The 27919-nt window shown below is 50.0% G+C and overlaps 1 protein-coding gene across 1 annotated transcript; it reads right to left on the minus strand.

Moving 5' to 3' along the window:
• Positions 1-13088: 13088 nt before the first annotated feature.
• On the minus strand, positions 13089-27814 carry GJA3 (gap junction protein alpha 3). Its single transcript, XM_061569429.1, has 3 exons — positions 26569-27814; positions 23463-23564; positions 13089-20925 (listed from the first exon to the last, which is right to left on the minus strand). The coding sequence occupies exons 2-3, from the start codon at positions 23529-23531 to the stop codon at positions 19609-19611; spliced, it is 1386 nt and encodes a 461-aa protein (XP_061425413.1). The 5' UTR covers positions 23532-23564; positions 26569-27814; the 3' UTR covers positions 13089-19608.
• Positions 27815-27919: the final 105 nt, after the last annotated feature.

Below are 27919 nucleotides of genomic sequence, written 5' to 3' on the forward strand. Positions count from 1 at the left end.
GGTGCGCATCGGTCTGCTGATGTTCTCCTGTGCGGTTGACGTCTGAGGAATTTCAAAGCCAGGAGGTAGCGATGTTGGGTCCTGAATGAGGCGTTTCTTCGAGATGCTGCTAACCAGTGCACTCAATAAGCATGTTACAAAAACTGCAGATGCATATGGGGATGTGTTGTGCAAAATAATATTGTTCAGGATTGAAGTTCTGAATTGACATATCAACTAATAAGTCATGTGACGGAGCCTCGGACACAAATACAAACAAACTACCCCCGGCACAAAGTACAACTTCTTCTGTTGTTCATTAATAGCGCGTTGCATTCCTTCCTGGACTAGAATTCCTGCTGGATCGCACAAAGTCCAAAAAGGGTTGTTGATGCAACGACATAAACGAAATCCGTGATGCTGCGTACAGAATAGAATTCCCTTCTGTGCAAATAGTGAATGGCAAATGCGCCCCGAACTCGTCAGATCTCGTACGCGAAGCAGACTTAAGCCTGGATAGCGGTTGGATGGGTCACCGCCATGCATGGCACGTTGATGATGTTGTTGTTATAGGCTGCTGTTGGGCTGCGGTGTGGGCAGCAGAGCAAAGTGGTGCTGAACTGTCGTGCCACCCACGTCTCTCTGCTCCACACACTCACAAATCCCGAATGACGTGCATGGCGAAGCGTGGTTAAATATTCTGCACAACCGGTACAGCTTGGGGAGGCCCTCATTGAGCACTGGATTGGCAAATGGCTGTTCACAAAATAAATAGTTGCCTGGTATAAGGACCATTGGTACAAATTAACATGCCAATATTGAATTATGACTGCTACCAAGTGTGTTACTTACACATCTGTGAGTCATGTCAGAGTTTGACAACAAGACACATTGCCCACGAAGACACGTCGTACTCTCTGATACATGAGGATGAATAGTAATAATGATAGCCATTATTTACCCATAAAGAGTCTTACGACTCAATGGGATGTTAGGCCAATTCTATGGTTGTTTCGACGTTATGTGGACGTTAACCGCACGACAAGGTGGCAACACTGTGTGGCCACGATCCAACTCGCCTCTGCGTACGAGTTCGTCTGCTCGCTCCATCTCCACAACGGTCATCCTCTTTTTTCTACACCAATAGAGCGAGACCAGCTGCGCTTGGCCCGCGACTGGAAAATGCTAGCTGACATTGGCCGGCAACTTGTGTTTCCTCGGAGATCGCAACCACCACCCTAAGACCTGACATGGTGCTCTGGTCCTGTTCGCTCAAGAAGGTCTTCATCATTGAGCTCACAGTACCCTGGGAGGACTCAGTAGATGAGGCTTATGAGCGAAAACATCTGCGCTATGCCGATCTAGCTGCCGAAGCGCGGCATCATGGCTGGAACACAGAAGTCCGACCAGTGGAGGTGGGCTGCAGAGGTTTTGTGGCAACATCTACAACCAGACTGCTTAGAGACCTGGGAATTAAGGGCCAGAGCCAGCGTTCGGCAATCAGAGCTGTATCGGAAGCGGCAGAAGGCAGCAGTCAGTGGCTCTGGATGAAGAGGAAAGACCCCAGCTGGGCCCCAAAGTGAGAGGGCCAGGAGGTATGCAGTCAACAATGCTTGACTCAGGGAGGAGGACACCCCTGCCATGCATAGTCCCATGGGATGTTGGCTATCAACAACAAGGCAACTCCTATGACTAATTGGGAATGGGACGCAAGCGTAGGATTGATCACCCTGTCGCTGGCCGCCTTTGGGGAGGGTGTATAGTATGAAAGGCCGAAACACCCTAGGATCCAAAGGTTCACTACTGACGATGCGCTCCATAAATTTCACCAGGCTCACTGTTCATGAACTCTTGGAAGTGCTTGCACAAAGGATAGTAACATTTCATCCTGTGTTCTTTGGAATCTTGTGCAGCTCTCCATCGGCTGTCACCACGTCACCAATCACGTGCCCATTAGTCTTCGCCCCGTGTTGACGTGATGTTTCCTGAACAAGCCCAACCTCATGTGTTTGCAACGTCAATGCGATGTGTTGCATTTGTGTTCCTTTATATGTGGTCAAACAATCAGCTGCCCGCTCTTCATCAATAAGCTCAATACATTTGTCAATAAACATATAATCGGGGAGGTATTGAGCAATGGCCTTTCGTCACAGCACATACACAGAGAGGCCAGTCGAGACAGAGTGGATACTCAGAGTCGGAGACTCTACTTGATTACACCATGGCGCATGATGAGAAAAGACTTTTTAAAAAGTGTTTTGTTTTATTGTTATATGAATGGTTACCTACCAGTTGCTACTGTGGGTAACAGACAAACCCTCTTCAGTACTTCCCAACTCTCGAGGGATGTGTAGTCACGAACTTTTCAATCATCTGTCTCTCTTTAACACGTTAATCGTGTTATTTCCCAACCTTGCATCTCAGCGTGCTTCTCTCGCACGCTTTTCAAGTTTCCATTGACTAATCTTGCGTCGTGCGCCGCAAGGCGCGCAGAGCGCTCGTGGCTGTGCCCCGGGTCACGTGTCCCCGCGTGGCGCTGTCACGTGTCCCCGCGTGGCGCTGTCACGTGTCCCCGCGTGGCGCTGTCACGTGACCCCGCGTGGCGCTGTCACGTGTCCCCGCGTGGCGCTGTCACGTGACCCCGCGTGGCGCTGTCACGTGTCCCCGCGTGTCGCTGGTCGGAGCGTCAAGACGCACTTCTTCATTTGACACCTGAATACCCACGCGTTCAGCTGTTAAATACTCGAGAGGGGAAACAACAAACAAATTAAACAGTCGAACAATCCAGCCTGCCTAGAAATCACCTTCTGTGTGGGTGCATGCGTATTACTGGTCTCATCCGTGGCCATCCTGAACACACTCCTTCCTTCGTCTGATGAAGTTTCTCATCATTTAGAAAAAGTGTTAGGATTTATTTTGAACTGGCCTAACCAATTAACTAAATATTATCGATTGTATTACTCAACTAATCGGATAACATGAACTTATTTTTATGTAACCCTCACCTCTATTCACACGTGTGCCACTGGACGAGAGGTGATGGGCGGGACACGTCATGTTTGACGTCAAACATCTTCCGCGTCACGCAGGGCGTGGCCTGTAGGGGGTTTCCCGCCTTCGGGAGGCAAGAGGTATGGAGTCGATTGCAATTTGTAGTCGATCAATCAACTGATTTCACCGACTGAAAGTCGTGCCATGTCTACATTGGTTTAAGAAGACACGCGGCAATTCCGCGGGCCTTCAAGGCAAAGCTCGCCTGAGTCCCTCCGCCTCGACCATGAGATCATTGCAAAATGTTTCCACAGATTCTCAGTTCTCATATTGAGACGGACCTGAGTGCACCACCGTCCCTTGAATAGAAAGTCCATCACGGGTTTTGGGAAAGGGTTGGCAGACACTTTGGGCATATGGCCACGTCTATAATTTCAATAAACACGTGGTTGGAACCAATTAATGGGTGTTTTAAACACGTGGGAGTAAACCTGTTTCTGCCGAGTGGGCAACATTCCAGACAGACGGAACAGGTGGAAGTCCACATTCTTGCTGCACAGTATTCCCTCGTTATTCACGAACTTGCTATCCGCGGTTTTGACGATCCACGAATCGCATCTGGAACTTTGCACAACTGCATCGAGATAGAGAGAGAAAGTGGTGACATAATGTTCACGAATTTTATATTTTATTTCTATATAATTAAAAGGCCAATACTGTATAATTATACACGAAATGTGCGGTTCGCGAGCATCCCCGGAACGCATCCCTGGAGAATCACGAGGGAATGCCGCGCCACATTCTGCTGGCAAGTCAAGGTATTGCCACCCTCGCGACGCCCGTTTCACAACATCGGTGTGACTCAACATCGGTGTGACTCAACATCGGTGTGACTCAACATCGGTGTGACTCAACATCGGTGTGATTCAACATCGGTGTGACTCAACATCGGTGTGACTCAACATCGGTGTGACTCAACATCGGTGTGATTCAACATCGGTGTGACTCAACATCGGTGTGACTCAACATCGGTGTGACTCAACATCGGTGTGACTCAACACCGGTGTGATTCAACACCGGTGTGACTCAACATCGGTGTGACTCAACATCGGGGTGACTCAACATCGGTGTGATTCAACATCGGTGTGATTCAACATCGGTGTGACTCAACATCGGTGTGATTCAACATCGGTGTGACTCAACATCGGTGTGACTCAACATCGGTGTGACTCAACATCGGTGTGACTCAACATCGGTGTGACTCGACATCGGTGTGACTCGACATCGGTGTGACTCGACATCGGTGTGATTCGACATCGGTGTGATTCAACATCGGTGTGATTCAACATCGGTGTGATTCAACATCGGTGTGACTCAACATCGGTGTGATTCAACATCGGTGTGATTCAACATCGGTGTGATTCAACATTTCTGGTTTTATTCGGCACTGTTGCCAAATAAACCGTCACCAGTCAATTCGTCATGTTCATCATTAATTGACGTTACGAATTGCATCGAATGCTCGTGGCAAGCGCACCACTTTGTGTACAACTTGACAACATGCGGGTGGAATGCATGTGTCTGCAAAACAATATCACCCGGTGGAGTTTAAAGTTTAAAATGATAAAATACAGCTGATGTGTGCACAAACACCAGCGGACTGTCATCCACGCGGCCGCCCCAAGCGCTCGCCCGAGCCTTGCTGGCACAACAGCCCATGTCTCACGCTGCATTGCGACACTTGAAACAATTGGGTTGTTCACCGAATTCGAATACAATTGTTTCTTCGACTTATTTTTGGTTGCGGGCAACCTGAGTTGGTAGTTGAGTCTTTACTTAATGGCTTTGTTTGATGTTAACATTTCTCCCGTGATGACCACTGCACGTAGGACACGATTTGCATGGAGACTTCATCGGCTGGCTTTGAAATTGTCAGCACTATTGCTGGGCCCTCCGGCGATTTAAGTAAACGATTATTCTACCGATGATTGGCTCGGAAACTCGACTAATCGCGTGAATACGAAAACAGTTAAAGTCTCGACCTCTGTTCCCCCCACGTGTGCCGCTGGACGGGAGGTGATGGGCGGGGCTTCGTGATGTCATCGGCATCATAAGTTGTGTCGCGCTGGGCATGGCTTGAGGGCTTTCCCGCCTTCAGGGAGGAAGGATGCCGAGGCGACTGCCAATCTTTTTTTATGGGGCCTGAGCAATGGACCATGGACATAAAGTGGTTGATTATCATTTCAGTCGACTCATCGTCCTCGCTTTAGTCAACTTGAATGACAGCCGCATCAAACTCAGTTCGAGCTTGCTTTGTCAATACACACTGCGAGCACGTCTTTCGCCGATATGATCACATTAGTACGTACGTTGAACTTCTTTCGCACCGTACGTAGCCAAAAGTGCTCATCGGAGGCGCGTGGGGAACTGAACACAACCAGCTGTAAAGTGAATGTGAGCAGCTGTAAGGACGCGTCGTCGTTGCAGAGTGTGTGTGCGGTCACAGTGGTCGCTTCATTGGTGGGGGGTAGACCGGTGGCGCAGCGCTTCGCACGCTGCGTTGAGCTCCTTGTCCGAGTTGGATTCCCAAGCACGGCTCACATCAGTGGCGAATGATCATTGTCCCGACACCCACAACCGCCTCGTGCTAACGAACGCCGCCCTGGCCGGCGTGGTGAACGTTGGTCACACAAGAGAGACCTTCAGTAGCTGATTGTTAAAGGGCTGTCAATCATTACTGGAGCACGTATTTATGATTAGTATTGGTTTATTTTATTATTATTCTATGTAATTACCCAGGAATGCCTCACTGATTCTCAACAATCTTTTCCAAGTGCCATAATGTGCATCACAAAAATCCCTGTTAATTCGTGTTTCTGTAAATACTTTATAAGCTCTGGCAAGCGCTGTATACGGCTAATGCCATCGACTCTTGCATGCCGCCCCTCCGAGCCTGCAAAAGCCACTCACCGATTCGACATGTTTTGTTTCTCCCAGGGCTTTGAGTTTATTTACAAAGGGCATGGAAATGAAATTGTACAAACACCTCCTTGGAGATGCATACTTGGGGTGGTGAAATGGTTCGCAGAGCACTCGACTTCAGAAGCCGCCGGCTCGATTCGATCTCCCGGCACGGCAGTTGAAACAATGGTGCACAATTAATCAAGTCCCCATGCCTGTGCCCACCGGGTAGTTTAAAGTGGGTAGCCCACAGTTAGTACATCGGCAGGCCGCATATGGTGGGGTAAAGTGTGGGTACTCCCACCTTTCCCGACACAAAATCTGAATGTGTATTTATCCTGAAGAAATCCGATGAGCTATGACGCAGAGTGAAAGAGTAGGCCAAATATTCGCTGGCGCGAACCTCGAGATCTCTCCGTAGGGGAAGCTCTTCCACCAGCGAGAGCAGCGAGCAGTCGCAGGTCGACATTGACACAGCTGATGACGGCAGATGCAGGGCTCGGGGTGTGGTGAGCACAGTCATATCATGTGCGTATTGTAGGGTGGGTGAACATTGCATTGTTTGCAAGTGTAATCACCGGCACACTTCATCTCAAGTGTAAGATACGCGTTGGGGTTCACCACACTCTGGCGGCATGGGGTTTAAAGGTCCAAAATGTGTGCTCGATAAGGAAATTGCAAGTTAAAGGTGACAAATGTGTCTCACTTGGGGATTACCTGATATTCAGAGGTGGCACGCGAAACCAGAGGCAAGCAGGAAGGCAGCCAGAACATTCGCTAGCAATCGGCCAGGCTCTGTCTGCAAGGGGCACCGCAGTGGCGAGATGTTAGCTGCCTCGCCTCGTTTACAGGAGGTCGTGAGCTCGATCCCGACCCTGACACCTGTGCATTTGGAGTTTGCGTGTCTCTCTCCGTGGTCGCGTGGATTTTTTCCCCCGAGTCCTCCGGCTTTTCCCTCCTCCACATTTATAGTCAACGTGCGCTGCGAGTATTTAGCTGCTCTACATAAAATAAACAAAGTGTAGTTCGGTTTGTCGGGGTGGAGCGGCAGGATAGTAGTTCGCTCGCGGCACTACAAACCCGGCGACCCGAGTTCGTTTCCTGCTCACGACCAATACCGGTCTTGGACCTCGCTCCCCTCGGTAGACTCAGTCTAAAAATGATTACCTGGTGCGGTGTGTAAACATTGCTACTAGGGAGACAAAGGCGGCCAAGCGTGGTGATGGCCACCTACCACCCCCATCCCTCGTGTGCCGTGCCGGCCTTCGCATGTGCTACGGGGAGTCTTTGCCTCGCTTTAGCGGGAGCTGCACCGTCAAGACTTGTGTGGCATACAGGAGGTCCAGTGGTTCACTATAAGGGTTGGACAGACCTCCACTCGGGGCAGTCCCAGGTTAATGTGGGCTCGCATCACCATGAACGCGAGGCGAAGCATGGTGGTGGTGGTGGTGTTGAATGGTGGTGGTGTTGAATGGTAGTGATGGTGGTGGTGTTGAAAGATGGTATTGTTGAACGGTGGTGGTGGTGGTGTTATACACCCCCACCGAAGATGAACATCAGTGGTGGGATGCAGGCAACACTAATGAGTCAGATAGATGCCTTCTACGACCTGTGCCAGGTGCTGGCTAAAGTGGCCCCTTGGGACGGAGTCATCCTGTTGGTTGACTTTAATGCCCGAGTTGGGCATGACGCAGACACCTGGGCTGAAGTGATTGGAAGGTATGGGACAGATCAGCCCAATACCAATGGTAAGAGGCTTCTGTGCAACCCACAATCTTGTACAGGAGGATATGAAGCTAAGTGGACTTGCCAAAGACTGGTACCAGCGATGTCAAGACCGGCCTCTGTGGAGGAGGCTCATGAAGGACGCTTCCGGGCCCTCCAGCAAGAAAGCTCACAACAGCGAGCGGGGAGCCGGGTGCGTAAAATACAGACAGCTGGCACAGAGGGGAGCACAGATGGTGCATCTGCCAGTTATCTCAGTCAGTGAACCCAATGGCACCTCGGTCTGTCCCGTGACCATCTGACCTGTCAGTGAGCCTTGACACTCCACGTGGCCTCAAGGTCCACCGTGGTGACGTCGCCACCACGCTGTGTCTGTGTGTAGGCGCGCGTGTGTGTGTGTGTCGTGCCGTGTGTGCGTCTATTTGTCTCCTATGTTTGTGTGCACGCTCCTGACCAAGGATTATTCAACATCACTTTGCCAGGCACGCTGAGGAGAGGCTTGCGCAGCTCCAAAATGACAGAGAACATGGCATTGTAAATGTTGTGGTTTCACTCTTCAACATACCGGTGGGCTAAAGTAGTGAACTATTTGTCTTTTGTCAACGTGACACTTTTTTGCTGATTGGCCGTGTCGGGTGGTGGAGGGTTACGACACATTTATAAATAACGCGATCTAACCCAAAACGTTTATTATGAATAATATTGGTCGCGAAAGCCTTACTACGTGTTAAACTGTCTCTCTCTCTCTGTGTCTAATAAGTGTGTGTGTGTTGTGTCTCTCTGTGTCTACTAAGTGTGTGTATGTTGTGTGTGTGTGTGTTGTGTGTGTATATTGTGTGTGTGTTGTGTGTGTGTTTTTGTTGTCTCACTCTCTGTGTCTACTAAGTGTGTGTGTATGTTGTGTGTGTGTTGTGTGTGTATTGTGTGTGTGTATATTGTGTGTGTGTGTAGTGTGTGTGTGTATTGTGTGTGTGTATTGTGTGTGTGTATTGTGTGTCTTGTGTGTGTGTATTGTGTGTGTATTGTGGTGTGTGTATATTGTGTGTACGTGTTTATTATGTGTGAATATATTATGTGTGTATATTGTGTGTGTGTTGTGTGTGTGCGTGTATAGTGTATGTGTGTATTGTGCGTGTATATTGTGTGTGTTGTGTGTGTCCGTGTATATTGTGTGTGAGTGTATATTGTGTGCGTTTATATTGTGTATATATTCTGTGCGTGTGTTTATTGTGTGTGTATTGTGTGTATATTGTGTGTATATTGTGTGTGTTGTTTAGATATTATGTGTATATTGTGTGCGTGCGTGTTTATTGTGTGTAGATTGTGTGTAAAAATATTGTTGGTGTATATATATTTGTGTTCGTGTATATTATGTATGTGTGTTTATTATGTGTGTGCGTGTATATTGTGTGTGTTTATTGTGTGTGTGTATTGTGTGTGTGTGTATTGTGTGTGTGTGTTTATTGTGAGTGTGTTTATTGTGAGTGTGTTTATTGTGTGTGTGTGTTTATTGTGTGTGTGTGTATTGTGTGTGTGTTTATTGTGTGTGTGTTTATTGTGTGTGTGTTTATTGTGTGTGTGCGTTTATTGTGAGTGTGTTTATTGTGTGTGTGTGTTTATTGTGTGTGTGTTTATTGTGTGTGTGTGTTTATTGTGAGTGTGTTTATTGTGAGTGTGTTTATTGTGTGTGTGTGTGTTTATTGTGTGTGTGTGTTTATTGTGTGTGTGTGTTTATTGTGTGTGTGTGTTTATTGTGTGTGTGTTTATTGTGTGTGTGTTTATTGTGTGTGTGTGTTTATTGTGTGTGTGTTTATTGTGTGTGTGTTTATTGTGTGTGTGTGTTTATTGTGTGTGTGTGTGTTTATTCTGTGTGTGTGTTTATTGTGTGTGTGTTTATTGCGTGTGTGTTTATTGTGTGTGTGTTTATTGTGTGTGTGTGTTTATTGTGTGTGTGTTTATTGTGTGTGTGTATGTATTGTGTGTGTGTATTGTGTGTGTGTGTTTATTGCATGTGTGTTTATTGTGTGTGTATTGTGTGTGTGTGTTTATTGTGTGTGTGTTTATTATGTGTGTGTGTTTATTGTGTGTGTGTTTATTGTGTGTGTGTGTTTATTGTGTGTGTGTTTATTGTGTGTGTATTGTGTGTGTGTGTTTATTGTGTGTGTATTGTGTGTGTGTGTGTTTATTGTGTGTGTATTGTGTGTGTGTGTGTTTATTGTGTGTGTGTATTGTGTGTGTGTTTATTGTGTGTGTGTATTGTGTGTGTGTTTATTGTGTGTGTGTGTATTGTGTGTGTGTTTATTGTGTGTGTATTGTGTGTGTGTTTATTGTGTGTGTATTGTGTGTGTTTATTGTGTGTGTATGTATTGTGTGTTTATTGTGTGTGTGTGTTTATTGTGTGTGTGTGTGTTTATTGCGTCACCGGCGGCGCGTGGCGGAATGCGGCGCGCTCGCGTCAGCGTTTGGAGAGGGTCGAGGGGGTCGAGGGGTATGACCTGGACCCGTGACCACCGGGGTGCTCAAGGGAACACCGAGCCAGGCAGCAGCGGGCGAAGAACAGATAACAGCTGGACTCGAGCCCAATTGTCTGCGTCGTCTTGAGCCGGCGAGGTCGATGAGACACTCCACGCGCTGCGCCCTAAACTCGTCTCCGATTGGATTCCTTCCTGGTCGCGGTATTGGACTCTCCGATGGGACTTTTGAGAAAGTTTCCGTTTGGTCACTTTCTCCTGCGCTCAAGGGCAAGGACAATGAACTCAATGATTTATGTGATGTTGGCTGCTGCTGCTGCTGCCGCTACCTTGGCAGTGGTGCACAAGCGCAGTGAACAGCTCACAACTCAACACGTGCATCAATGACACTCGACACGGATGTCGCTATGCCAGGAAAATAAGACTGCCTTGAAGGGAAAGAAATAATCGGCGACGTTGAGGGCAAAGGCGCATACCAATATCTATTAATATTTTTACATGTATTTGTATGTGCTATGAAGAAGGGTCATTGACCGAAACGTCTCAAATAGTATATATATTTATTCCTTTAATAAAACACTCTTATTGACGCTTCTGTTGAGTTTTTAGCCAACGAACACGTGACCTGCACTATAACAACCACTGTGAACACGTGACCTGCGCTAGAACAACCACTGTGAACACGTGACCTGCGCTAGAACAACCACTATGAACACGTGACCTGCGCTAGAACAACCACTGTGAACACGTGACCTGCGCTAGAACAACCACTACGAACACGTGACCTGCACTAGAACAACCACTATGAACACGTGACCTGCACTAGAACAACCACTATGAACACGTGACCTGCGCTAGAACAACCACTATGAACACGTGACCTGCACTAGAACAACCACTGTGAACACGTGACCTGCGCTAGAACAACCACTGTGAACACGTGACCTGCGCTAGAACAACCATTATGAACACGTGATCTGCGCTAGAACAACCACTATGAACACGTGACCTGCGCTAGAACAACCACTATGAACACGTGACCTGCACTAGTACAACCACTGTGAACACGTGACCTGCGCTAGAACAACCACTACGAACACGTGACCTGCGCTAGAACAACCACTATGAACACGTGACCTGCACTAGTACAACCACTATGAACACGTGACCTGCGCTAGAACAACCACTATGAACACGTGATCTGCGCTAGAACAACTACTATGAACACGTGACCTGCGCTAGAACAACCACTATGAACACGTGACCTGCGCTAGAACAACCACTGTGAACACGTGACCTGCGCTAGAACAACCACTATGAACACGTGACCTGCGCTAGAACAACCACTGTGAACACGTGACCTGCGCTAGAACAACCACTATGAACACGTGACCTGCACTAGTACAACCACTATGAACACGTGACCTGCGCTAGAACAACCACTATGAACACGTGACCTGCGCTAGAACAACCACTATGAACACGTGACCTGCGCTAGAACAACCACTATGAACACGTGACCTGCGCTAGAACAACCACTATGAACACGTGACCTGCGCTAGAACAACCACTATGAACACGTGATCTGCGCTAGAACAACCACTATGAACACGTGACCTGCGCTAGTACAACCACTATGAACACGTGACCTGCACTAGTACAACCACTGTGAACACGTGACCTGCGCTAGAACAACCACTATGAACACGTGACCTGCGCTAGAACAACCACTATGAACACGTGACCTGCACTAGTACAACCACTATGAACACGTGACCTGCGCTAGAACAACCACTATGAACACGTGATCTGCGCTAGAACAACTACTATGAACACGTGACCTGCGCTAGAACAACCACTATGAACACGTGACCTGCGCTAGAACAACCACTGTGAACACGTGACCTGCGCTAGAACAACCACTATGAACACGTGACCTGCGCTAGAACAACCACTGTGAACACGTGACCTGCGCTAGAACAACCACTATGAACACGTGACCTGCACTAGTACAACCACTATGAACACGTGACCTGCGCTAGAACAACCACTATGAACACGTGACCTGCGCTAGAACAACCACTATGAACACGTGACCTGCGCTAGAACAACCACTGTGAACACGTGACCTGCGCTAGAACAACCACTATGAACACGTGACCTGCGCTAGAACAACCACTGTGAACACGTGACCTGCGCTAGTACAACCACTATGAACACGTGACCTGCGCTAGAACAACCACTGTGAACACGTGACCTGCGCTAGAACAACCACTATGAACACGTGACCTGCACTAGTACAACCACTATGAACACGTGACCTGCGCTAGAACAACCACTATGAACACGTGACCTGCGCTAGAACAACCACTATGAACACGTGACCTGCGCTAGAACAACCACTGTGAACACGTGACCTGCGCTAGAACAACCACTATGAACACGTGACCTGCGCTAGAACAACCACTGTGAACACGTGACCTGCGCTAGTACAACCACTATGAACACGTGACCTGCGCTAGTACAACCACTAAGAACTCACGACCTCCGCGAGACTCAAGGCCACGGTTCGCACGAGTGGCCGAGTGATTTCTGAACCGAGTGTGGCCTACCCCCCCACCCCCCACTTAAAGTAACACGCACTGACCTGAGTGGTGAAGTATGGTTAATAGACCTTTAACTGCCTGCAAGGCAGTGGGGATGCCCTCATCCATCAGTGGATTGACAACGGCGCTGTTTGTGTACGTGTTTCATAACCTACAGCCGTGTAGCAATGACTCAAGCAAAAAAAAGGTGAAAGTGAAAACTCCCGTTTTACAGAGTCGGTGGTGGAAATTCTACATTCATATGGCGGGGGCGAGGACGCACCATCCACAGGACAACCACTGTTGGATGTCCCCGCTGAATAGTGACGGAAATCAAGCACCCAAGAAGAGTTCCGAGCAGAGACCACAGCAGGAATTGTTGAAAAGGATTTCGTGATTTTATTTCTTAATTAAAAGGATTTCATCAAAAGTAGCTCAGCTCACGTCAAGGCACAAACGGAGTGCTTAGCAAAGCATTGTGCAAATCCGATACGCACGGCTTGAATGGTTCTTAACGCATGCTGGGCTTGCAACAAACACGGCGAGAACAATATATAATCGAGTTTATGTTTTATTGTAAAATGAGAGAAAAACAATCAACAACAATAAATGGAAATCTCGACTTGAAGCTTTCGTGACACTGCAGAACTTCATATTCTTGGGTCTTTCGGTAAAGTAGCGTAGATAGGTTCGAACCTATCTACGTGACTTTACCGAAAGACCCAAGAATAACAATAATAGCAACCGTTTGACGTTAGTACTTTGGTGCAAACGCATCTCAACTATTGCGGTGTTAACCAAACCACACGTGCAAGGCCTATGAACTAGCAAAGCAGACTCAGTGTTGTCTTCTTCAAAAGAAAGCCCGAACCCGGATCAAGATCAGCGCTCACCATCTCAGAGCACCGAGTCGATGGATCTGAGTGAGAAACGTTGCGAGTTCGAATCCACGTTGTTACAACTGCACGTGATGAAACCCGGATTCCGAATTTGGCCTTACTGTGCGTGGACGCTTGCTTACATGCCTCAGCCGAACTTCACGTCCAATGTCAACCACTCAAATGTACCGCCTGCTGCAGGCGAGCCCAGGGGAACCCCCAGTGGCAGCTGTCTCCGCGTGGCACAAGGCTGGGCGCAGCACCGGCCTGCACGTAGCTACGGAGCGAGTTGCTTACCAGTCGACATTTGGCTGCGTAAAAAAAGCATGTTTAAAAAACCCCATCTCGTCACAATTGGTTTCATTCACTTGACGAGGCTTTATTCTGGCTATAGGAATGTATCGTGCTTGGTTTGTTTGGCACGTGATGCGCATTCTTCGTGCAACACGTGCACCAGCTGATGAGTACAAACAAGCGATTCGAGGAGCCTCACACGGCAGTTCTGTGACGCCACCTTCTCGAGGCTGCTTCTCGAACATCAGCTGGCACGCTGCTATCTCCAGAACGTTGCTTCTCGAACATCAGCTGGCATGCTGCTGTCTCCAGAACGTTGCGACGTTTGTCTTCGTCTTGTGCCACAACAGGATGGCGAAAGCAATTATGGGGGGGGGGGGAACTCCGCGTTTTAAAAACATCACAAGTCTCAACACCTCGTTTGCATGGTCGTAACGAGTGTTCAATGCCATGCTACCTCGTTGACCAGTAGCTGAGCGATTCTTAATCGTCTTTGATTATATCTTATTGTCGTTTGCTGTGCTATGATCTATTGCAGAACATCGTAGGATATGACGCTTCACAAATAGTCACGTGTCAGACCAAACATCCTGTACTGATGGCAGGCGCAGTCTGAAAGGTCCAGTGTTGCTGATGAAGCTTCCAGCACGCGTGGAGCGAAACTTCGGACAGTCGTGCCGAACTCCACGCGGTACAACCCAACATCCCACGAGCGAGCTGTCGATCTCACCCATCGCCCGGTTGCTCTTGAGGTCGAGTTGATATTTCTGTACAAAAAGTAGTGGCCCGTGATATTCATTGCATATGTGACTCCATACACACGAAGGTCATCCCTGATATCGATTGTTGTCAATCCAGGCAGTGATGGTAACACGCAGTACAGTATTACACTGCAGGTAATGCACACGAGACATGTATACTCTACAATTGTCTCATGCAAAGCGTGCAAATGCAATGCGCACGAATGCGGTGAAGTCGATCGACAGCTCGTGTGCGACGGGGTACAGGACGTCTGCTCAGGGGGGAGATTCGGCCAAGTGCTCTCTAGGAAGCGCACACCGGCCCCCCCTCGAGTAGAGGCCGCATTCTGGCAGCAGTGGCGCGAGCAAGCGATTGCAGGGCTGCGCCTTTAACTCGCAAAGATGTTCACGCTCATTTCAATCACCGGACACCGGAGATAAGGCAACACACAGTTAAAGCTTGCATACTAAATATACGTTGCGTTTGTCAAGTATTAAGCAATTAGTGCATATTAAATTAGGAATACTAACATAGAGTAGCAGTGCAAACGTTATTTTTTTACGATACCAATGTTGATTTCCCCATGTGCTGAAACACGTGTGTTGTTTAGGCTTTCCTAGACGTAAGTACATTATTTAAAATGCATTACATTTGTGCATAGATCCAACATCTTTGAAATTACAACATTTTTGGCAAGACATTTGATATGCGTAATCATATATTTATGTTATACAGTGGCCTCGAAATAACATGGGTGGATAAATCGCGTTTTTTGGGTGGGATTTCTGAAGGAACAAATGGAAATTAAATCGTAACTCTTGATTCTAGAAAACTGAAACTGGTCAAGATATCATAGTTCCACGAAGTAGCTTAATATGTGGTAATTTATAGCAGCCAAATACTCTAACATGTTGATTCTAAATGTGGAGGGGAAACTGCAGGGCTCGGAGAAAAGTCAACGCGACCACGGGGAGAGAGACACGCAGACTACAGATATACAGCAGCAGGCGTCAGGGTCGGGGTCGAACCCACGACCTCCTGTGGACCAGGCGAGGTAGTTAGCATCTCCTAGCCACCGTGGCACCCTGATTGAACATCGTGCAAAGCAGTGCTGACTAATTGTTAATCAAACTATTTGGTGACACTGCTGCCTGTCTTGGCAGTGGTGGACACGTACAAATAAAAGCAAATTCAACACATTCGCAAATGACCCTGCGGCCTTCAAGGAAATACAAACAATCAACGACGTGTCTGGCAATGTCCCTTGCTGTGCGATAGAGAGGAGTCATCGTCCGAGACGTCACCAATTATGTGCCTTTAAAGACCACGGTTCTATTGTCGATCGTGTGTCCAGATGGTGTCGTGGCTGGCTTGTTGTTCACCCGAGTCTCCACGCTGCACAGAGACGCGACGTTTACGTACGTGTGTTGAACCGCGCTAATCGGAGTTGCTGGGGAAGGACAACAAACTAAACACTCGAAGCAGTTCGAGACGAACTGCTGTGAGTGTTTATGAGCTGGTGGCAAGGCACACACACCGTGGGGAGCGACTGTCAGTGCTGTAGCAAGTGTTGGATCGTGCGATCCAGAATTGTGCTTAGCGATGTTTCGGTAGTTGCATTGCTGGTTTCTTTGCCTTTCTGTTTTTCTATATATTGACGTTGTTCTAAGATATAATTTAATGTCACAAAAGGCATTTGAATGGCGATGTCAAAAAGGGGACATGATATAAGTTTGGTCTTCGTGGGAATAACGGATATTTATATAAAAAAAAACAGATGAATGTTTATATATAGCCGATGTAACCCCACCGCTGATTGAGCCCAGTATTTCGAGGACACACTGCGCATCGCAACCCTGTAAGTACTGCGGTGATGGTGGTGGTGATGCTCACAGATGGTATTTAATGACAGAGACAAGCATTCACTTCGTGTCTGTCGTACAGGGAGGTGCTCCCTGTCGATGGGGATGTTTGTACCAGACTCCTTTTTTTTGGAGCTTTTTTCTTTCTTCAAGTACACGTGGGAGAAACGATGACCCCCTCACTCGCACGAGAGGCGAAGACTCGAGATGCACAAACGTGGGGCTGGCAACCCACTTGCTGTACGTGTGGTCGCCTTGGTGGCTATAAGGTGGCCATGGTAAACATTCCTTATCGATAGTTATTTTTTTTAATTTACATTCGTTTTCATTACTTTACGTCTTACATTGATTGTTACGGCTATTAATACGATCTAGTATCGACAACATTCCTGAAGTTTAGCCCGTAACACGTTATGAATAAGGCTGCATTCATGGCCAATTTGTACAGTCGCACATACAACAAAGGCCGCTCCTGAGCCGGGACACGCGGCGCTGTTAGACTGAAGCCGGCGCAGCGCACAACGCGAGTGGCACACAACGCGAGTGGCACAGCGCACAACGCGAGTGGCACACAACGCGAGTGGCACAGCGCGCAACGCGAGTGACGAACGCAGCGCACACGCCACGCACTCCTCGGCCGCCTTTGTCTCTAAATGTATCCCAATTGTAACTTTGGATACGGGTACTCAGTTAATGCTGAGTCAACCTACGGGACACCCAGAGCATGATTAGATTACCATTTACCAACGTTGTGCACCGCAGTCGGTAGTCGAACCAGGGTGGTCGTCAATCGCGGTGTTCCGACTGCCCACGCCCAGTGCACGCGATGCTGTGTGCATCCACTCGTCGCCCTGTCCCTGCTCTTGTGCAGACAGCCACTCGATTATGCATATCAGTAACAACGTGTGGGTGTGTATATATATACACGCAGAGATTAATTTATCGCTAGATATTTTCTGAAATGCTGCTGGGCTGGCTTAGAGTAAGGATAATTATCGGCGTAAGGCACTACCACGAGAGTACAAAGTATGTCTAACAGTGATAATCTTGTATTACTGTACCCTTATAATTCCTGTAATCTTATGCACAGGTTTATAACAAATGTGAGGACGAGATGTCGTGAGACGGATGTGGCGTGCCAACATTTTCCAGACCAACGCCCCAGAAATTAGGCGCTGCGTATGGACATGTTACAAAGACCCCCCCCCCCCCCCGTATAGCCTTAGCAGACTGTTGGGGCAAGCGGTGTTTGCAAGCACCTGTGAAGGCCGGCACGGCCTGCGCGACACACGAGGTTTTGGGTGGCCAGCACCACGCTTTTATACACTGCACCAGGTACTCATTTGAGGCTGAGTCGACCTAGGGGAGACCCGGGGTTCGTAGCGCAGCGAAGCGCTCACCACCACTCCCCACGCTCCCCACCACATCTACACAGAGCTACACACACACGCACACGTGCCATGCTAAACAAATAGCACAACCAAGAGTCACAAGTGCTTGCGTTTAGCCTACAGTGCTGCTCTGCACAGAAGAATTACATCGACATCTCGAGCCCATTCTCATTGCACTGCTGGACGAGGGGCTAACCCACGCCGTGCGGGTCACTGGGGATGCTTGAGCATACTTCACCACGCTGGTTCATGCGGGTTGGTTCAGGCGGGTGGGGGGAGGGTGCATGGGAGGTGTGAACACAGAAGTGAAATTGACTTTACCGCACACAGCCAAAGCAGGTTTGGGCCAGGATAGTGCTCGGACGTGCGACTCTAATGCATCCACAGGTGCTACAGGCTGCTGCGGTATCTACCCGCCCACGGCGACCCGTGCTGACCATCGTGGAGTCTGGTCAAGTGAACCCTACGACCCTCAGGGAGTGGGGCGGCCCTCATCTATCAGTGGCTGTTCACGTGGTCCATGGTGTTAGCCTGTGAGCTCATCCTTTATACCGCCTCGACATTGCCGTGTCTACTGCTGCTGCCAGATAGCTCGCTCCGCCAGACGGTCGTGTGTTACCGTGCACGATACCGATTACACGATGCACTCCCCCCCCCCCCCCCCCCCCCCCCCCCACTGTGTTTTAAAGCTAATTTTGGGGGAAGGGGTGCGTATTATAATCGGGTGTGTGTGTAAGATTAGATTTGTATAACTTTATTGACGCCGATAAAACGTCTTAATGACGCAGACCACCACCACCACCACACTGCGGTCTCTGGCAAGGCGACGCCGTGGGACCACGACGGCCAACGCCGACTCGGCGTGACGCGTCGAGTGGCCGGCGCGGCGTTGATGGAGGAGCACGTGGAGCTCTCGGGCTCCGGTGAGCTCACGGCACCACATCTTACGGAATGTGAACCCGCCAACTTCAACATTATCCGTACGATCTGACCTGTGAGAGGGAGGGAGAGGCGTCGACAACAATCGTCGCGGCGAGGGATCGACTCTTTGTCTCTCCAGGAATGTGTCACTTGGCCGAGTTGTGATCCATCCACGCGGCTGAACGTGCTTGACAGACCATTGCGTGTCACATGTTGATGCAATTTTTTGTGTGTAAGCCAGTTTAATTATCCATGTGTCACTCTTGAAGGGATTGTATACCCACTCTCTGCGAATTTAAATCTATTAAAAACCTTCCGATTTTTTTTTCTAATTCCACAACAGGATTCATATTCTTAGGTTTTTTTTCGGTAAAGACACGTAGGTAACAGGATGTTCACCGTCCCTGGCTCTCTCCAGCGATGAAGTCGGTCAATTTATCGCCTTTGTTACAAACGGTTCCCTCTCGACACGACCGGGTATATTGTTGTCTGCCTATGGTTGTGTGCCAATGCAGTCCTTTAATCTGCTTGGATGTATGTTGAACTTTTTTCGCACCGTACGTAGCCAACAGTGCTAATGGGAGGTGCTTCAAGAAGTCTTGCAGAGTCTGGACTGAAGCTCGCAAATGGAGAAAGCGATTAAAATTTTTGGGGAAAAGGGCCCACCTTGATCAACATTGGAACCATGATTGATTCAAATAAATGAGAATCCCACGGTAAAAAATGTATGTAAATGGTCACTCTGAAAAGCGCCACGCGCGGCTGAGTCGAGGCGGACCCTCGGAGAGAACGTGGGGGGGGGGGGGGGGCTACACCTGCAGGTCATCGGAGCGCGCCCGACTGCTCGCCCTGCTCAACCTCCTCAAGTCGATGTCGTGCTCGCCTCCCGCGTCACGCAGAGGCGGCTTGTGCATCTGCACCGTAGCCGTCAGAACCTCCGCCTCGTCCTCCAGAGCCGCAGCCAGAGCGGCGGCGACGGCGGCCGAGGAGGAGGAGGAGGCACAGGCGACAGGAGAGGACGCGGCCCAGGGCTGCAGCAGCAGCGGCGGCGGTGACGACGACGACGTGGCTGGAGGAGGAGCGCCGTGCGGCGGAGTGCTCATCGCGAGGCCGCGGCTCACGAGGTGCGGCGCGTGAGCCGCGTGCCTCGCCTCCTCGCCGCCGGCGGTGGCGGCCCGAGCGGCGCCCCGTCGGCTCTCCTCCTCCTCCCAGTTGGCCCAATTCTGCCCGTCCACGCCCTGTGCGACGAGACGGGCCCCCGCGACGGGGTCTCTGGTCGCCGTGCGGAAACTCGGCGGGTCGTAGTTGCGTTCGTCCGTGGGCGGCTGGTAGTAGGTGTAGGAGATGGGCTGCGAGGAGGTCTTCACCGAGTGTTGGTCGAGCGAGGGCGGGTGGTGCTTCATCGCGGACTGTTGCTGCTGCTGCTGCTGCATCTTCTCGTAGCGCTTGCCGAGCCCCTTGCGGATCTTCTTCCAGCCCAGGTGGTACATCTCCAAGAGGTTGAGCAGCAGCGAGAGGCAGGCCACCACAAGCATGAAGAGGATGAAGATGGTCTTCTCGGTGGGACGCGAGATGAAGCAGTCGACCACATTGGGGCACGGGCTCCTGCTGCAGCGGTAGAGCGGCCCCAGGCTGAATCCGTAGAGGAAGTACTGGCCCACGATGAAGCCCACCTCGAAGATGGTCCTGCTGAAGATGCTGAGCACGTAGGTGCGCAGCAAGGCGCCCTTGATGCAGACCTTGCCCTGGTCGCTCACGTAGGTCTTCCTCGACTTGGGCGGGCCGCCCTTTCTGCCCTTGGCGCCGTCGAGGAGCGCCCTGCAGTCGTCCTCGTCCTCGTCGGGATGCCGCTTCCGCCATTCCTCGAGCTCCTCCTTCCGGCGCGACTCCATGCGCATGATGTGCAGCACGTGGCCCAGGTAGACGAGCGCCGGCGTGGACACGAAGATGATCTGGAGCACCCAGAAGCGGATGTGCGAGATGGGGAAGGCCTCGTCGTAGCACACGTTCTCGCAGCCGGGCTGCTGCGTGTTGCAGCGGAAGCCCGCCTGCTCGTCGCCCCACACGCTCTCGGCCGCCGCTCCCAGCACGAGGATGCGGAAGATGAAGAGCACCGAGAGCCAAACCTGCGGGGTGCGACAGCGGGGAGCACGCCGAAGCGTCACGGGTTATTGTGAGAATGATCGTGATCATTGCCATGATGTGTGTGCTATGATGAAGGGTCGTTGCACAAACGTCGCCTATTCTGTATTATATATTTTAAGAGCGCTATAACAGAGCGTGTACAAATCTAATGGTCGCGATCTGATTTGAATACTGGATTGTGTCAACATTCTGGTAAATGTAGTGGCTGTAGGGGTTACGCTCTCGAAGGAATGATGGCTGATGATGAAGGATTTTGTGGTGGAGTGGAACCCGAGAAATGGCTCCTAAATTACTTCAATGGTGGAGATGGAGCGTTGGAATCAGCTCACGTTTAGCTAGGTGCAAGATGGAATGTTAAATCGCGAGACTGTAAGAGTTAGTGACAGGTTTTAATTGTACGGTTACAAATGTCATTCGATACATATATAATACTTAAATTATGCTTTCGTAATCATAGTCGTCGTCAGCCATGGTCAATCCACTGGTGGGCCACTTGTTCATCAGCGTTAGTTGTACCACACTTCACCACACGTCACCACACTTCCCACACTTCATCACACTGGTCATTGCGAGCTGCTCTGAGCTGGTCTACAGGAGGAGGATGTCTGCAGACACAAGCTGCAGAGCAGAGCCCTTGCCAGCCCCGTTAAGCGCAGCCCGAGACACTCCCTGCATTGTACAACCACTACCACCCACAAAGACGACGCAGCGTGCTCACATGATCACGCACCGGGCGTGGAATTGGCATAAAATTAGGACGTCTATAATTATTGCAGTGAAATGTGTTCCCTTCTTCTGAAAGCGGGACCTCTTTCCGCATTCTCTCGTCACCCGCGGCACCACCATAATCACCACGACCACGTTTCCCCATCTCTTTTTTCACCATCAACACCACCAGCCATCCACTCTTCCAGTACATCGATCACCCCGCACAGCACACACTCCAAGGGCAGAGCCGCGTCGTGCAAGCTATCAATGAATTGGTACCGGTGGTTATTGATGAGATTACAGATAGGGTCCGTGAATTTGGCCCCCACTTCATCACGCCACGGACAAAATGAGTTATACGGCTCTATAATTACCATACAGTGGATTACATCTACGCAATTACTGCAGGTGACTGACTCAGCACTGCGCCGACTGCTGTGTGAGAGAGAGAGGCCCCTCATCAGCGTGATCATCGTCCCCACCACGTCGCCTTGTTACAGCGAGAAACACACGGGACTTCCTCTGACTTGCCCTGACTCGAGACCAGCATCTTGTGCGTCTCTCTTAGCCACGTGATAACAATGTATGGGTGTCTATTAGCCAAGAAAAAATGTTGGGGGGGGGGATTCTCTTATCCGGAATAAAATCAATGTGTGGTTGTCTGTTGGCCATATTTAAAATGTTGTGGGGTTTCTTTTCGCAATAAACGTTGCGAGTGTCTCTGAGCAGTTGATGAAACGAACGGGCTGTCCGGACACCCAGAGTGGGTCCGCTCCGAGCACCACTCACCAAGACAAAGATGCCCCCTATAGCCTCAACATACGATTGGGGAAAGTGCTGTGAGCGAGCACCTATGAAGGCCGGCACGGCAAACGAGGGGGTGGGTGGCCAACACCACGCCCGGCTGCTTTTTCTCTCCCTAGTGGCGATGTTTTACACATCGCACCAGGTACTCGTTTGAGGCTGAGTCGACCTAGGGGAGGCCCGGGACCGGTTCAGATAATGTCACTGGTGTTGGCCGTGAGCGGGAATCGAATCACACACACCCACTTTCACACACACATTAACACACAGTCACACATTAACACACACTCACTTACACACTCACACATTCACACACACGCATATTAACACACACTCACACATTAACACACACTCACACATTAACACACACTCACACACTCACACATTAACACACATTAACACACACACTCACACACACTCACACATTAACACACACTCACACATTAACACACACTCACACATTAACACACATTAACACACACTCACACACACACTCACACATTAACACACACTCACACATTAACACATTAACACACATTAACACACACACTCACACATTAACACACACTCACACATTAACACACACTCACACATTAACACACACTCACACATTAACACACACACACACATTGACACACACACACAGATTGACACACTCACACACATTGACACACACTCACACACATTAACACACTCACACACACTCACACATTAACACACACTCACACATTAACACACACACACTCACACACTCACACATTAACACACACACACTCACACTCACATTAACACACACTCACACATTAACACACACACACTCACACACACACTCACATTAACACACACTCACACATTAACACACACACACTCACACACTCACACATTAACACACACACACGCATATTAACACACACTCACACGTGAACACACACTCACACACACTCACACCTTGGCCACGGCTACGCGCGGCGAGTGAGGGCTGCGTGCGGTGCGGACGGGCTCTGACCTTGCCCACCACGGTGGAGTGCGTCTGCGCGTTCTCCAAGAGCCTCCCGAGGAAGCTCCAATCGCCCATCGCGCGACCCGCTCAGACCCGAGTGCGGAGACACTGCGCTCGGGCAGACAAGGAGTGACATCATCGACACGGTCGTCACCTTCGACGTTTTGACACGGGCAGCCGTACGGGTCACGACAACGCGGGTTGGCGGTGGGACGGGGGGGGGGGGGCCGGGGGGGAGACGGTGTCGCATCGACGAGCGCGCACGGCTCGAACTGACGCAGCCGCCGCTCGGTTCGAGTCGTCAGGCACGGCGAGCGCGAGGGGCGATCTGTGGAGCGACTGATCAGTGGATCCGTGGAGCGACTGATCTGTGATGCGACTGATCTGTGATGCGACTGATCTGCAGACCGACTGATCCGTGGAGCGACTGATCTGTGATGCGACTGAACTGTGATGCGACTGATCTGTGATGCGACTGATCTGCAGACCGACTGATCCGTGGAGCGACTGATCTGTGATGCGACTGAACTGTGATGCGACTGATCTGTGATGCGACTGATCTGCAGACCGACTGATCCGTGGAGCGACTGATCTGTGATGCGACTGAACTGTGATGCGACTGATCTGTGATGCGACTGATCTGCAGACCGACTGATCCGTGGAGCGACTGATCTGTGATGCGACTGAACTGTGATGCGACTGATCTGTGATGCGACTGATCTGCAGACCGACTGATCCGTGGAGCGACTGATCTGTGATGCGACTGAACTGTGATGCGACTGATCTGCAGACCGACTGATCCGTGGAGCGACTGATCCGTGGAGCGATCCTGGGCTCCCCTCTCTCTTCACCAACCGGCAGCAATCAGCTTGCTGAAGGATGGTGAAACGATGCGTGCTGGGAGGAGGCCTTCATCCAGCAGTGGATTGACAAACGGCAGTACTTTATTGTTTTACCTGTTTACGATTGTTCGTAGTCGTATAGACGGGGCGTGTTAATGACCACGCTGAGAGTATTTCCAGCACGTACTTTCACACGGATAGCGACTGATTAGCGAAGTATGAGTCAGTGTTGTATTTAACTTCTGTCTGCGAGTCAGACTGCCCTTAACGCTCTGCATGCGGGCAGCGTTTGGTTAATGGTGGTTTATTACATATATATTAGACGTTGCGAATATGGTTACTGTCTTCATTTATCTACTTTTAATCGAAGATTTTTTTCAGAATACTTTTATTTGCTTGCTACGTATAATTATAACATCTATAATATCTTCTGATTTTCCTGAAGTGCTCAGTGTTAGACTGCAGGCTCCAAAGCTCAGTCACGATATTGTCGCCCACGTCGATTGAGAGAAGTCGAGCGACCAGGATGGAGTCGCACTCGCCTGAGCCACGTGGTTCACCGAGATGACAAACTCAAAACAAACTCAAGTGGAGGCATGGAGTCAATAGAAATCGTTGCAAAAACAACCGTGTCACAAAAAAACATGGAAATATCGCACAAAATACTTAGCAACGTCAACTACAGCTATACATTCCCTGGAGCGTAAGTTGACTCGGGCCGATTATTTTTGGACATATCATAGTACAATTGCAAAATTAAGTGACAGAAACATTAAACATCTCTAGGGTGATTTGTACAGTATGAATATTTATAAACAGACGAGGGTATATGCCGAAGGCACCACACTGTAAAAAGCCGCTTTCAGCGATGCGTCACAACATGATCGCCCTCTCTCCATCTGCTCTGACAAAGGGCCATTACCCGAAACGTCAGTTCAATAGACAGTTTGTATATTCGGTTGTGAGACGTCGCACCGGATTATCGCGGATACAGAGCGCTCGACTGGCTTGCGAGTTACAATCCTAACCTGGGCTGCGATCCACCCATCATCATTTCAAGGGAGAGCGACACTTTTGTAGCAAGTCACACGGCGGCTACCCTATGGATACACTTGACCCCGCCACGGGAATGCGGAATTTCCACCACCGGCTCAGGGGTTGCCAAAGGAGATGTGAATCGCCCTGCCGCTTGTTTGAGCACTGCGGCATCCTGCCTCTGTCTGACTCCAACAAGGACAGAGTCTATATCGTACAATACATGTAACATCAGAATTGAATTTCGCTAAAATAATGTATAGTAGGGTGGGTTAAGAGCCCCCCCCTAAGGAACATTCCATATCTGTGATGTCAACTAATGTACACTCGACAGACAATTCAGTTCCGTCGCTTTGAATGACAAAGTTACAAGAGTATTTTACAGTTCTTCGTCAATCTACGTTTGGATGAACACCTCCCCCACATCATGACGGTGATGGGGGTTGTTTGACCATACTTCCCCACCACGTCGGTGAGTAGCGAGGGTAGGAGTACTCAGGACCGGCTGGAGATATCAATCAGACATCAGCCGTGATAGAATCTAACTCAACTTAGGTGGAGGGGTTGATGAGCGCACTGCGCTCACCATTGAGCCACCACTCCCCCCCCCCACCTCTCCGCCCCTCTTAAAATAAAATCAGTGGATGCACTTAATTCCACTTCAAATGTAACTTAGCGGAGTCACTTGGAGATAATTGTGCTTCGAATCTCGTGTCCGTGTGGGGCATTTTCATCTCGCTCTCCGCAACGTTGTCTGAGAACATGCCTCATCAGCTCACTGCCCATCTGGGTCTAAGACATCAACGTCTGGTTTAAACAAACATTCATTGTAAACATATATTCATTTTAAACATACATTCATTGTAAACATACATTCATTGAAAACCAACCATTGGCACGGTAGGACCGGTGGCGCAGTGGTTAGGTCAGTGCGCTATGAACCCAGCCAGCTGGGTGAGATGTTCCCGGCCACGGCTATAACATCAGTGGCGATTTCTCCTTCACGACTGGACATCTGTAAAAAAAAGCGCTTCATAGCTCATCGGATTCCTCCAGTCTCAAACAAGATTCTGATTCACTAACCCGCACTGGCCAGCGTGGTGAAGTATGTCCAAACAACCTCGCTCGCTCCCTCTCACCCCCACCCATGGCCGAAGCGACGTGGGGAGGCGTTCATCCAGCAGTGGATTGACGAGAGTGGGCTGTCAGTGAAGCGGTGGGAATGAGAGTCTTACCTTGTGCCAGGTGCGTGAACCGAAGTGTCACTCCAAGAGCCTCCCAGCGCCTCGCACCGATACCCTCTCACCACCCCCTGTGCCCTTCGTGCTCGAAGCGGCAGCTGTCAACGTTCGATCTCCTGGCGCGGCGCTCGGTTGGAAAGTTGTGATGAGTGCCTGTGGCGCGCGCGTGTGTGTGTGTGTGGCAGTGGTTGGATCGTGGCCTCAACTCTTCCCACCACCCCTTCCTCTGTAAATAGCTGCCTCGGGTCGTCCTGTTAGCTCATCAATCACTGGGAAGAGGCGCTCTCATTTGCGTACTCGTGGCCGCTGTGGTGGCGGCGGTGGCTTTAAGTCGCCCAGGGAGGGTGACGTTCGGGATGGGGCGCGGTTAAGACTTAACTCGTTACTCTGCCGCTCGCTGCGCGCGTGTTCGCGTCTGTGTGTGTCTCTGTGTGTGCGTGTGTCTGTGTGTGTCTGTGTGTGTCTGTGTGTGTCTCTGTGTGTGTGTGTCTCTCTGTGTGTGTGTCTCTGTGTGTGTGTGTCTCTGTGTGTCTCTGTGTGTGTGTGTGTCTCTGTGTGTGTGTGTGTCTGTGTGTGTCTCTGTGTGTGTCTCTGTGTGTGTGTGTGTTCGTCTGTCTGTCTGTGTGTGTTCGTGTCTGTGTGTGCGTGTTCGTGTGTCTGTGTGTGTCTGTGTGTGTGTCTCTGTTTGTGTGTCTGTGTGTGTTCGTGTCTCTGTGTCTGTGTGTGTCTGTGTGTGTGTGTCTGTGTGTTCGTGTGTCTCTGTGTGTGTGTTTGTGTGTCTGTGTGTGTATAGTGGGGAGCGGTGGTGCGCTGGTGAGTGAACTGCGCTACGAACCCGGCGACCCGAGTTCGATTTCCGATCACGGCCAACACCAGTGACGATTATATTAACGGGTCCTGGGACTCCCCTAAGTCGACTCAGCCTCAAATTGAGTACTGTACCTGGTAAGTGTCTAAACATCATTGCCATGAGGGAGACAAAGGCGGCCGAGTGTGGTTCTGGCCACCCACTCCCTCGCGTGATGTGCCGACCTTCATCGCTGCTCGCTAACAGCACTTGCCCCAACAATCTGCGCAGACTATTACGGGGAACTTGACTTTATTGGCCAGATAGAGGGGGGCTAAACGGGCGCGGCATGGGCTAGATAAGACATGGGCTGATGTGGTCGAGGAGGCTGTGGAGCTGATCGGATTTGCCGGTCACTACGACCAGCGGTGTCGCAATCCGCCTCTGCGTCTCGTGAAGGAAGAACGCCTCTGGGGGGCGGTGGAACGAAGTCGCTCTCCAGCACCGGTGCGGAGTGGTGGCGCAATGGTTAGGCGCACACGCTGCCTCGAATCCTGG

The sequence above is a fragment of the Lethenteron reissneri genome, chromosome 6 (genome assembly GCF_015708825.2).
Source record: "Lethenteron reissneri isolate LAM-NWPU_2019-01 chromosome 6, ASM1570882v1, whole genome shotgun sequence".
Lineage (NCBI taxonomy): Eukaryota > Metazoa > Chordata > Hyperoartia > Petromyzontiformes > Petromyzontidae > Lethenteron > Lethenteron reissneri.

Coding starts and splice junctions, on each gene's coding strand:
- GJA3 (XM_061569429.1), bottom strand. CDS start 23,531: ATGGGCGATTGGAGCTTCCTCGGGAGGCTCTTGGAGAACGCGCAGACG. Junction 20,926..23,462: donor ACTCCACCGTGGTGGGCAAG/GTCAGAGCCCGT, acceptor CGCACCCCGCAG/GTTTGGCTCTCGGTGCTCTT.